The sequence below is a fragment of the Typopeltis vanoorti genome, chromosome 15 (assembly GCF_054136105.1).
Source record: "Typopeltis vanoorti isolate ZY-2024b chromosome 15, IOZ_Tvanoo_1.0, whole genome shotgun sequence".
In the NCBI taxonomy this organism is placed as follows: domain Eukaryota; kingdom Metazoa; phylum Arthropoda; class Arachnida; order Uropygi; family Thelyphonidae; genus Typopeltis; species Typopeltis vanoorti.
In genome coordinates, this window is record NC_143563.1 from 86,476,561 (window position 1) to 86,489,272 (window position 12,712).

General features: G+C 35.1%; 1 protein-coding gene across 8 annotated transcripts in view; it reads left to right on the top strand.

Moving 5' to 3' along the window:
- The window catches only part of chb (CLIP-associating protein), a 723,643-nt gene that overhangs the window by 289,202 nt on the left and 421,729 nt on the right, over positions 1-12,712 (top strand). For 6 of the 8 annotated variants that reach the window (XM_090405359.1, XM_090405362.1, XM_090405366.1 and 3 more), the window contains one exon: positions 3,110-3,154. The exons of the other annotated variants lie outside the window; for them this stretch is intronic. In XM_090405359.1, coding sequence (XP_090261485.1) covers positions 3,110-3,154 — 45 coding nt within the window. The remainder of the gene's footprint in view (positions 1-3,109; positions 3,155-12,712) is intronic. 8 annotated transcript variants of the gene reach the window in all.

Consider the following 12,712-nt stretch of genomic DNA (forward strand, 5'->3'; position numbering starts at 1 on the left):
TATGACGATTAATTAAATCTTGTCGTCTGCTGTGCCATTGTAAAATATACATTTTATTTTATCTTATTCAAAACTTATTCTCAAAATTTTACTTTACTTTAACTTTATACTTTAACTCAATCTTAACTTAAACAGTCGTAACTCTGAGCTCTTAATATGTTGCTTGATTTAATCTCTTAAATTTCAATCCTCTCTTTCCCTTTTTTGTCTCCAGGCCACAAATATTATTATTCATGTGTGCAAAACCTTCAGATCTAAGAAATTACCTCTGGCTGGAACCAATCTTTTTGTCTGAACAACTGGCATTTTTCTAAATTGAATTTTGGAAATTTATTTTATTTCTAGCTGTGCCACCAAAATTTGTGGATAGGAGATGAATATCCTTCCAAAGAAAAACACTCAGTAAAACACAGAACTACTTAAAACTAAATCTAGCATGTAAAACTTCTATACTACAGTCGTGGCTTTTCAACTCCTAGGACACACAGATTAGAATTTTATGAGCAGTGCATTGGTAAGCAGGAATCAGGCAAATTATTTAAACAAGAAAACAATTTATTCATAATCAAAGAAAGTACAAAATAGTTAATGCCAAAATTACAAGTTAATTATCCGGCTCTATACTTCAAAAGCAACTCATGAATACAAATACAATTAATCCTCTTAGGTAAACAATCCTTGTAAATCAACTTGTCTATGATATTTCTTTAGTTAACACTTAATCACACACAGAGCAATTCTTCCATTCTAAACAAAAGCAGGCTCAGCTAATAACAACAATATTAAGCACATATCATTTCATCTTAAAGTATGCTAAGCTTTCTCTTATACAACTGAGCAAGATAATTCAAAGATTCGCTTAATGCCTATAGTCCTCAATTATTAATACAAAGAAAACTACAGACAAATCACAGTCACAATTCTGTCTTTAGTAAAAACAACATAAATAACCTTACTCTGAAATAATAGTCTAGTCCACTCTCATAGATTCTTGAATTCTCTTTCCTCTGATACTTTTCGATCTTGGCTGTGCACATGGGAATTTTTTCCGGGATTTTGCAAGATATCTTCTTACTATTATGGAAGTCAGGAACTTGGTGGCATGAAAATCCAGAACTGATTTTCTCCAAACACAACTCAAATTAGTTGTCTCGCACTTCTAGCATCTATCGGCTGGAACACAGGACTCCGACCTTGAATCAGGGCAGTCTTCCTGAACCTGGACCCAAAACAGAATGAAGACGAACTTTATTCTGCCACACGCATCGAATCTGCCTCTCCTTCTGCGTGGCCTTCCACCTGAAGACGATCAGCAAAACTCCATTGCGACTGTAACCTCTGACCTCCGTTGCCGTAACTCGTAACTTACATCGCTACTCGTAACTCTCGTCATAACTTCATCTCTCATAACTTGCATCGCAACTTGTAACTCTCATCGCCTATGTCATTGTAACCTCTCATCGTGTCCCTGTTGTTTCCCCCTGTCATCGCAGCAACCCCCTATTTTATCTGGCTCACTTGACCTTGGGTTCTGCTACATTTTAATCCATTGAGTATTTCGTGGGTCTGCACCCGCCACCTTTTTCCGTCGTTGCATTAAGGCAGGAAGCCCCCATACATATTTGACCTTCATGATTGTAATTGCTCTAGGTCATAAGATAATCCGTCTGGAACTTTCTTTTGACATAAATTATTTCACATTTAACTTTCTTTGTTCTTTTTACAAAATTTTGGCGGTTACACTATTTAACAATTCACAAAAATTAATTTCTATGTTACTAAACTATAAAAGTTAGCTAATTAATCACAAGTATATTGAATAGAATTTCGTTTACCAGTAAAATCGGTATATAAGGTATTTTTGCATAAAATCCTTCTATACACGATCATACAAACTGAACTTCTCTGAGCACATACAGCTGAAATTATAAAATATAAAATTTGAGAAGTAGAAGTTTTACTGCTTGGAAAGAAAATTTTGCATGTGTTTGAATTAACAGTTATTTCTTTGAGCTTGCAATAATTTTATATATTGGTACTGAATGCTAAAATGAGCCAAATTTGAAATATAGCTGTTTCTGATATTGCTTAAGGTCCTCTGAAATATTCAGCACATTGAGCTAAAATAAAAGAGATAATTATATCATGAGAATTCCTTTTCTTCTCATAAACTCTACTATAAGTTGCATGTTCAACTGATTACATGTTTGGAATATAGTCTTTTGAGAAATTCTACAGAAAGGAGGAGGGTTTGCATGGTGAGGGTGAGATGCATATCTCTTCAGATTCCTCTGCAGATTACCATAGCAGCAGCCATCACTACTACTGTTTATTAAAAACCATGTAAGGAAAGTAGCTGCTTCTGAACTATAGCCACTCTCCTGCTTCCTTAGAACATGAATAATTTTTTACATATGAGATTAGAAAGTTTAAAAGTATATTCTTTGTATAATTTACATTGTGCAGGATATAGGATGCACATGTAACATGTAGATGTTTCTGGTCCCATGTTGCTGAGCCACACCATTAGTGGTTATTTTCTAGTCCCCAACTAGGAGAACCATTTCTGAACCTTTTTTTTTTTTAGCTGGTTTCTAAGTTGGATCTCCGACGATGAAAAATGTTTTTTTTCTCCAAAAGTTTCATATGATTAGATTCACGTTTACTTAACTTTGGAGTCTTTTCAGTATATGGTAAATTATGTAGTGTAGTGGCCTTCTGCAATGAGTCATGGGATGCATATAATATATAAAATTTTGACATTTTTTCTAGAGTTGCAGTTTGGACAAGAAATGGATAACAATTTTCAGCTTCCTGCTTTATTCATTAAAAAAATTCATTAAATATTTACTTTTATAGAAATAATTCCGTAATATATGTTAATTTGATACACACATCCAGAACTCAATGAAACTTTGATTTCATTCATGGAAAAATTTTATTGTAAAAAAACTGGTTATTTTTAAAATTTTTATTTTTACATTATTTTAGCTTTAATTTTTCAGAATGTATAACTGAGTTTTAAATAACACCTTTTTTTGCTAATTTTGTTTAAATAATCACGAGTAATGTTCATTTTTTTTTTTTTGTTTCATTCATATTTTCTAAGCTCTTCGGCAGAAGAATATTGTGAAGGTCTCTTCGTGTGTTGCAGGTAGCAGAATGCTTTCCCCCTCATTAACTGTGTTGTCAGTTTCATTTACAAATGTTCAGATACAGAAGCAGATCATAATATACATTTATGTATGTGTGTGTACACACACAAACAGTCATGTGATTTTTTTATATTTAACCACATGTAAATCTGTAATATTGAACTTTCTTTGTGTAGTGATGTATACCTTACAGGTGAATGATTAATGAAACTGATAGCAGAAAAATAGGTAGTGTGCATTGTGAATTTCTAAAGAAGACAGTTTACTCATATGACTTAAATTAAATCCCTGACAATGACATACCTAAGAATTTTGTTACTCTAAATATAGTGAGTGATTTGTATGAAACCTGAAAATCTTTCTGTAAATGGGGATCTTTCATATATGATTTACTTAGTTGAATGACTCATGGAATACCACTTCCTTCAACATACATGTGGGTACTTATACAGGAGAAGCTGCTGTATATTATAACTACAAAATTTCATTACTATTAGTGTATGAATCAAACCTATAAATTTCATTACAAAAAAACTTTTGTATATTTTTATATTGAATATCATCAGGCACTTTATGTGGCTTTCACCCATGAAAGATTTCTAGAAACCAATAGTATATTTGTACCCATGGTGGACTAAGAATTTTCCCCTATTTTTAGTTTATATATCATCAGCATCATCATTCTCAGCCATTGTCGGTCCACTGCTGGATGAAGGCCTTTCCAAGATTACTCCAAAACTCTCTGTCCATGGCTCTCTTTTTCCGTGTCACTCCTGCAAATCTGATATTATCATCAATCCACCGTGATTTAGGTCAGCATTGTGGTAGTTTTCCTCCCGTGGAATCCAATCCAGTACTTCGTTTGTCCATCGTTGATCTTGTCTTAAAGCAATATGCCCTGCCCATTGCCACTAAAGCTGTTTCACTCTTCCTATGATGTCAGAGACTTTGCTGTGGTTTCTTATCCATGTATTCCTTTGTGATCCAGTCATGTGATACCAAGCATACTTCTTTCCATACTAAACTGTGTTGTTCTTAATTCCTGATTTTCCTTTGATTTAGTGTCCATGTTTCACAGCTATATGTTAATATAGGAAGCAGTTTTGAAAATTATGGAGACAACTGTTTGAATACAGTGTTTGAATAAAAACTTTAGTTTAATATAACTAAAATCTACATTGGACGTTTCGACCTTTATGTCAAGGTCATCTTCTGGAGCATGCAACTATACCCAGAAAACAAGCTACACTACAATCAAACTGGTTTGTTAAAGTTACTGACCAACCACTACAACAATTGTTGGACTGACCTCTGGTGAAAAAAAAAACTATACACTAGAGTCCTATTATTAGTGTTATCTGTTGGTTGTAGAAATACATTGGGTGCAACAACAAGTCTATGTATCTATCTATATACATATATTAACATCATGATTATATATGTACATTCCAGCCAGTTGGTATGGAATGGTTTCTAATACTAGCTGAAGATTGGCTAGAGTCCTGACTTATGCTGGATCTTATATATTAGGTTGGCCAAAAGGGTGCCATCCAGATCCTTGGAATTTTCATGCCATCTTTGTTGTTGATATTTGGGTGGTTTATCAGGATTTCACAGGCTTCCTTAAATTTCCTTTCATACCAGGTTTTTGTATGGTGTAAAGAGCGGAGGCTTTTCCATTTGATTTGATGTAAGGTGTTGAGCGCGTGATCTGAGAGGCCTGCTTCACCATAATGGTTATATATATTTAATGTGTCTAATGTGTTCTTTGTTACGTATAGGGATTGTCCGTCCTGTTTCACCAATGTATGGTAAGTTACAGGTGCAGCAGATGCAATAGACTCCAGGATGTGCTAATGGGAAGAGAGGATCCTTAGAGGAGCTGAATATGGTTTTAAGTTTAGTGGGTGGCTTAAAGGTGGCATTCAGGTTATAATGTTGTATGGTTCTGTTGATTTTTTTCTGATAACCCTTTAATGTATGGGATGCCTATGGTTTTACTGTAATCTAGATTCATTTTTGTTGTTTTATGGAGTATTTTATTAATAGTATTTTTGTTATAGCCATTATTTATGAATGTGTCATTAATGATTTTTAGTTCTTGTTTCAGGGCTTGCTGGTTAGAGCAAATTATTGTAGCTCTGTTTTTAAGGGTGTTAATGACTCCATATTTTTGTGATGGGTGGTGGTATGAATTAGCATGTATGTATTGGCCCGTGTGTGGTGGTTTTCGGTAGACCGTGAAGGATAGACTGCCTGAAGGAAGACGTGCAACTAGTGTGTCTAGGAACGGGAGCGAGTTTCGATTTCGATGGTAAATTGTATGCGTTCATGTTGTTTGTTCAGGTAGCTAAGGAATGTGTTTAGTGTTTGTTGCCCGTACGGCCAGATCGCGAACACGTCGTCAAGGTATCTAAGCCAGACTGTCGGTCTTTGCGTGGCAGAATCAAGAATCCTTTGCTCAAAGGTTTCCATGTAGAAGTTAGCAATTGGGGGGATAGTGGTGAGCCCATGGCTGTACCTTCTTTTTGTAGGTTAAAATTTGTTTTTCCACACGAAGTAACTGGACTGTAGTACGTGGGCAAAGAGGGCTGTAATGTTGGGCGGAAATTTGTTCTGTAGTAAGAATTATGTCATTGATGGGGACATTAGTGAAAAGGGCAGAAACGTCGAAACTGACTAATAAGTCGTCTTTGTCGAGTGTTATGTTTTTAATTTTGTTTATAAAGTGTTGTGTGTTTTTTATGTAGGAGGGGGAATGACCTACCAACTCCTTTCGTGTTGACGCTAATTTCTTGGCTAAGTAGTAATTGGATCTGTCTATTCCTTCCACAATTGGTCGAAGGGGCACATTTTGTTTGTGTATTTTCTGGACACCATATGTTCTGGGGGTGGGCATAGTGGGGTATGAGTTTTTTAACCGTGTCTGGTGGCCAAGAAGTGACGGACTTGAGTAGTTTCTATGTTTTATCCTTTTTGTTGGGTTATAATTTACCAGCTTATGTGTTGTTATCGGCTACTAGTTGATTCATTTAAAGTACGTATGTTGACCTGTCAAGGACGACAGTGTCATTGCCTTTATCCGATTTTGTTATTATTATGTTTTGTTTGGCTTTTAATGACTTAATTGCTGCTAGCTCTGTTTTTGTGAGATTGTTCTGTATAGTTTTCTTAGTGTTTAGGACACTACTTGTTTCTAGTCGTATTTTATCTGCTATATTGTTAGGTAGGGACCTGATGCCTCTTTCTATGTGGTAGATAAAATCCAATTTGTTTATCTTTTTAGTTGCTATTGCATAGTTAAGTCCTTTATTCAGTAGTGTAAGTTTGCCACTGTTCAAGGTGTGGCTTGATAGGTTGATCACATGGTTCTTGTTTGCCGGTGGTTGGTCCCTCCTTGTCTCCCTTGTTTGTTTGTTGTTCATTGTTGGTGTTTATCGGGGAAGAGGTCTCCTGATTGGATGGATTCCTGTGATTAGCCGCCATATTTCGCCGTTGTTTCAAACTGTGGAATTTGGTCTTGAGTTTTACTTTATTCATTTCCAGAGTATATTTGGCCATATTGTCAGTAATTCTTTCAAGTACTTGTAGAATGTCTGGATTAATATAGTTCGATAGTTCAGATTGCAATTTTGAAACCAGATTTTGAGTTATTGCTAGGTTTTGGTGGGCTGTTTGGATCTGTTCTCGGAGCATTGCTTTTTCTGTGCGGTCATAAATGTGGAGTGCTTTAGTGGACGTAAATTTCTTTTTTAGCCTGATGCAGATAGGAATAAGGTTATTGTCTCTGCATCTCTTTAAAAAGGCCAGCCAATTGATCAAGATGGCATGTAAACTTAAAAGAAAGGATTAATATAGGAAGAATACATGGGCTACAAACCAGTATATTCTTCAGGCATTGTTGGCTTTTCAATATTGAATGTAATTTTCCAAATACTTTCCACCCAAGCATCGTGTGTTAAGAGCATTTCCACCCAATGCTCCTTACATATACTTTCAACATATATTAATATACTTTCAACCTGTGGTAAGACTAATGCCCATCAAATTTATGCATGCTTTTCTACTGGAAATATATGCTAAATGTGTTTTACATTAGATGCAACATTTCTGGTGTGACTTTTGCTAACTCACCAACATCATGCTATTAAGGAAGAAGTTATTTTGCTATCAGGAATTGGGATGATATATGATTCAAGAAGGAATGCAATTGGTCAACAATTAAATGTTCTGTGACCGCATCATCATTACCTAAATCATTTTTCTAAAATTTCTACCCATAACTAAAATTTTTAAAGGTTTTACCACAAACCCAGTATGCATACAGAAGTAATGGCAGTCACCACATTTTAAAAATGAAGTATAAATTTTGAGAGTTGGTATTCTGAGATAAAAAGAAACTTTCAAAATCACAGACCTTTCATAATCACAGGTTATCAGTTGAAACTGTTAAAGGTGGTTTTTGGTTCACACTAAATTGCATATCTTGTAACTGTTCTATTTATAGAATTTGCAGATGCATATTTTATAGGATCAAAGCTTACTTTTTGTCCCCTTAACACACACGCGCACACGCACACACACGCACACACACGCACACACACACACACACACGTCGGCAAAACCTATAGCACTTCAACCTCATTATTATCAGTTCTCCATGGATTCAAGACTGATTGTACAATGCTTCTGTCATAGCCCTGGCTTAAATGTATTCAATGTGTCTGACACTTTACATTTAACATGCTCTTAGGCAATGCATTGCAATCATTTACTACTCTCTGTGAAAAAAGCCTGCTATTCACTTCTCTGCCCACATCCTTCTTATACAGCTTCCAGGAGTGACCTTTTGTTCTCCCCTTATCTCCACATATTCTGTTGAAAATCTCTTCTGTGTTAATCTCATAACCCCTTACCAACTTATTAAGTCTGTCATGATCCCTTCTTCCTCTTACCTCCTGGACTCTCCAAATTGCATTTTCTCAATCTTTCTTCATACCTAACATCCCAGAGACCAGAAATCACCTCAGTCAATTACCTCTGGACCCTTTTCAATATATGCTTATTCTTTTGAAAACCAGTTGACCGATTTTTGCAAAGTGGTCCATATGTGGCCTAAACAAGACATCATACAGTGGAACCATAACCTTCTTAATCCTTACTATACACCAGTTTCCTTGAAGTTCTTATCCACCATCATCCAATATTTCTTATTTCATCCACTGCATCAAGATATTCTCACCAATTGTATGCTCTGCATCTCATCTATGTTTCCTGACTTTACGCTTCGATATTGAACTGATAATTCCACTAATTTGCTCATTCACTTGTCTGTTCAGCTACTCTTGTAAAGCCACAATGTCTGCTGCTCTGCTTCTTATAGTTCTTCCCAATGTTACACCATCTCCAAACAACAGTTTCAGTTTCCATTGAAACCTTTCCCATATCATTTAATAGAGTTAAACAGCAATGGTCCTAGAACATACCTTGGGGAACACAATTGACTTTCCTCTTCTGGAATATTGCTTTTCCCCCATACACAACTTGCTGATATTTATCAGCAAGTTGTGTATGGGGGGAATCCATCACACTAATCTGTTATCTAATCTTAATCTGTTCCAGTTTAATTACAAACTTACGATATGCCAAATGTCAATATCTGCATAATGTAAGTATATTGCTGTGTTTGTCTTCCTTGCTCAGTGTACTGTACCTTTTCACCTTAATGTAATAAACAAGTTAATTATTAATACATGTTTTTTTTATCAGACCTATGTTGTCCAAAGCAAATGGCACTGTTCAACCCAATTCTGGATCTTTGTCCACAAATGCATTAACCACAAAGTGGCCTATAATTTGAAGCTTGAGTCTTGTTTCCATCCTTATGAAAGGGGACAATCCTCATCTTCCACTCCTTTCGAACCTGGCCCAGTGCAGGACCCATATTAAAAAAAAAAAGAGTATATCATGGCCGATGTCAACTTTCTGGCACATTCTCTTAAAATGTGATATGTCAAGCCATGCAACCTTATTAACATAGTTTACTCAAATCCCCATATACCAACTGCTTGCTCACAATCACTTTCTCCTCCCTTCTCCCTGTGTCATATTCCATTCATGGTGCTGAAAATACTTTTTTGAACTGCTCATTTATTGTAGTAACTATCCTTATTGTTACTTATTGTAATAACTATATCCTTAGTGGTTATTCTGCCATTTTGACGGACCAGTATTTTTTCTTCTACCAGATACATATTAAATCAACTTCCTGGGATTTTATTATTATTATTTATTTTTATTTTTTAACCTCATTAGCTAAGTTCTGCTCATACTGCACTTTTGCTATCCTTATCAAATGAGTCATCTTCCTTGTTTGTTCTTTGAACTCCTCATTCAGCTGATTATTACTCTATGCTATGCTGCCTTCAATAATACCTTTTTACTCCAGATTGCATGTAACCTCCTCACTGATCCATTTCACACCTAGCTTATTTAACCTTTGATTCCCTTGGGATACATTTAGGCATTACGCTTCTGCTAGACAGTTCTTGAATAGCACTTAAGCAACGTTAATCTTTTTACCAAACTTCTTGTTCCATGAGATAGCTGCATTCTGTGTCTTCTGAGTTTTTCATAATAGTCAGCCTTGTAGTTCCATACATCTTTTTCTCAGAAGTCCTCTTAATAGCTGGCCACCACCTAGGTAACTGACTGGAGAGAGATTTGACGCCTCATTTATTAATAACATCCTGTGATGAGATGAATCAAAACCAAGACTCTTGATCTTTCTGTGTCTTCTGTTATTTACTGCATACAGTAGTTTTTCGTCAAACTCAGGAAATGCATTTTATTTATTCCCAGATGCCATCTGTTCATCTCAGTCTATATTATCATAATTAAAATCATCCATAATGATCACCCTTTTCTTATTTGCTAGGCTGTTTAATTATACATTTTATTGCCACTGCTCTTCTCATTACCAGGTTTATTGCAACATTGAACTAAATATTATATCCTTTCATCTCTGTTCCTTTCAGGATGTTGTCATCATCCCACCATGTCTTGCTTGTTGCAACATTTCTGGGTGAATTAACTCAGTGAAACAATTTTGTTCCCCATATTTAATACCTATAGCATTTATATACAATCAGAAATGAAGTAATATATGCATATTACTTCATTTCTGATTCTGTAGTTAGTTCCATCAATACCACTTCTAGGATGTGACTCCTTTGTGTCTTATCCCTAGCCATTCCTCTCTCAATACCCATCCAACAATGCTCCATTCAGTTTTTTTTTTTTTTTTTTTGCACGTTTACTCTGATTTTGGCATCCACATTGCTTGTGATCTCTCCCCCTAATTGCTTGTCTTGTAATTTCTCTTCTCACTCATGTTACCAACTTCCCCATTTATAAGCACCCTTTTAATCTTTCCTATCTTGCTCTTCTACTCTCCCACATCATTTCTTTTTTACTGTGATGTTCTCTACAGTTACTCTCCTGTCGTAACATTCTCCAGATGACTTGCCAAAACCATTTAAATGCCATCCATCCATTTATTCTTCAGATTCATTCCACACATTCACAAATGCACTCCTCGCACATCTCTGCTAACATAATACTCAAGATCTATTTTTGCTCTCTGTTTCAACTTTCAACTCATTTCTGTCATACTTGGGTAACACACTACTTTTCCTACCACACTATTATCTTTTACTCTCCTCAGGAACTTCCTGATAGCCATTTTCATATTCTTGTTTCCAACCAAATAATTAATTCTTACTATCACTACCAGCTCTTTTTCTCACTTATCCAATATATCCAATGCCTCAGTCACTCTCTTTATTCTGTTTCTGGAAACACGAACTTGGTACATCCTCTCATACACTATTCTTGTAATAATGAATGGAAATTTATTCATTATGAATATCCATCACTGTATAGAGCTTCAGATGTATGAAATTATGAATCTCCATATAGTGCCATTTGCAAATCATTCATTACCTCTATCTTGTGTGAGCAAAAAAGAAGCATTCTGGTGACATGTTTCTCGAATAGCTGAAGGTTCTGATAGTCTTTGAGGAAGACTAGTTTGAAACTGGGTAGTAAATGGATGTCGACAAGTAGCTGTACTGTTTGACCACAGATTAGAGAACTCTCAACACTTCTGCATATGGCAGAAGGTGAATCCATTCTGATAATAAGGTATTCAATCCATCTCATGGGATGAGTTTGTTTATTATTATACATTGGTTTTGGTTTTTAAACTGGCAACTATTTTGCTTGTATAGCAGTTGGAAAATTTTACATATAGTATTAACAAAATTTAAAAAAAGGTATAAAATAAAATTGTAAGCTAAACTTATTTTTAAGAAAGTTTTGTATAAAAAATAGTAATTATACAGAAAAACAAATTTTTTCAAATGCACTTAACTATTCTAAAATTATAGTCAAGGGAACTTGCTGTAATATCCTAAACCAATTAATTATTTGACTTGTTGTGACTCTTTAAGAAAACCATGCATAAAATTTTGAAAAAAATACATTTATCAAATCCTTTTAGGAGATTTAAATTTTGGTTTATCTTCACCTTTTGATTCCCTATGAGTTCTTTTGCCAGTCGATTCTGATATGCCTGCAATTTCACTTGCAAATTTTGTGGCCTGAGATATTGGAAAAAGGAGATAGTCTTTTAATGATTCTTTTTTTTTTTTTTTTGCAGAATGTCAGGACATCATGCAATCTTTTTTTGCAAGCACTACTGAAAGATTTACTTATTGACAGTACTGGATCCATCATACAAATAAATGAAAGTGATAACAAAAATCAAGCTAGTGTAGCGACAGACAAGAAAGCACATGATTTTGCATGTTGGTGATGAACTGACCCTTCTTGGCACTCTGCCAACTATGGTTCTCTCAATGATGGACAGACGTGTTCTTAAAGTTTTGAAAGAAAGTAAAGGAATGATGCTGTCTGCAGAGCAATATTCTTCTGTTTAAGAATAATGAATGAAATCTTCCAGTAACCTATAAGCAGCTGACTGACCAAGACTTCTGACCAGTGTTCAGTCTTTCTCTTTCAAATTGTATATCCTGCTATTAAATATTCACTCTTCGACGCTGAACAACAAAGATGATCTGAAAATTGGCACTTATGTCGATCAGATTATGTTGGTTTAAACCATTAGAGACAGATAGTGAGAACGAAATATCAAGTTAATAACTAAAATATATTTGGACAACAGCTATCAGAGAAAGGATGGAGTACTAGCTGTAGTATTCACAAATGAACCTGAAGATAAACTGGAATGGTGGGGAAATACAGGTTAAGTCATTAAAAAGGATAACTGATATAAAGCAAAGCTGGTTGATGTTGACAGAGTAGGAAATGAATACCAGATGTATAGAAACATTTCAGGAAAATTTGGAGAAAAGAGCAAAACTAATAATTATAAGTACCTGCTGCATTCTCTTCAACATGGACTGGTCATTATTACCTATTTATATTACCATCAAAATATCCATAAATTCACATGGATGGAATCCAAAAGATAT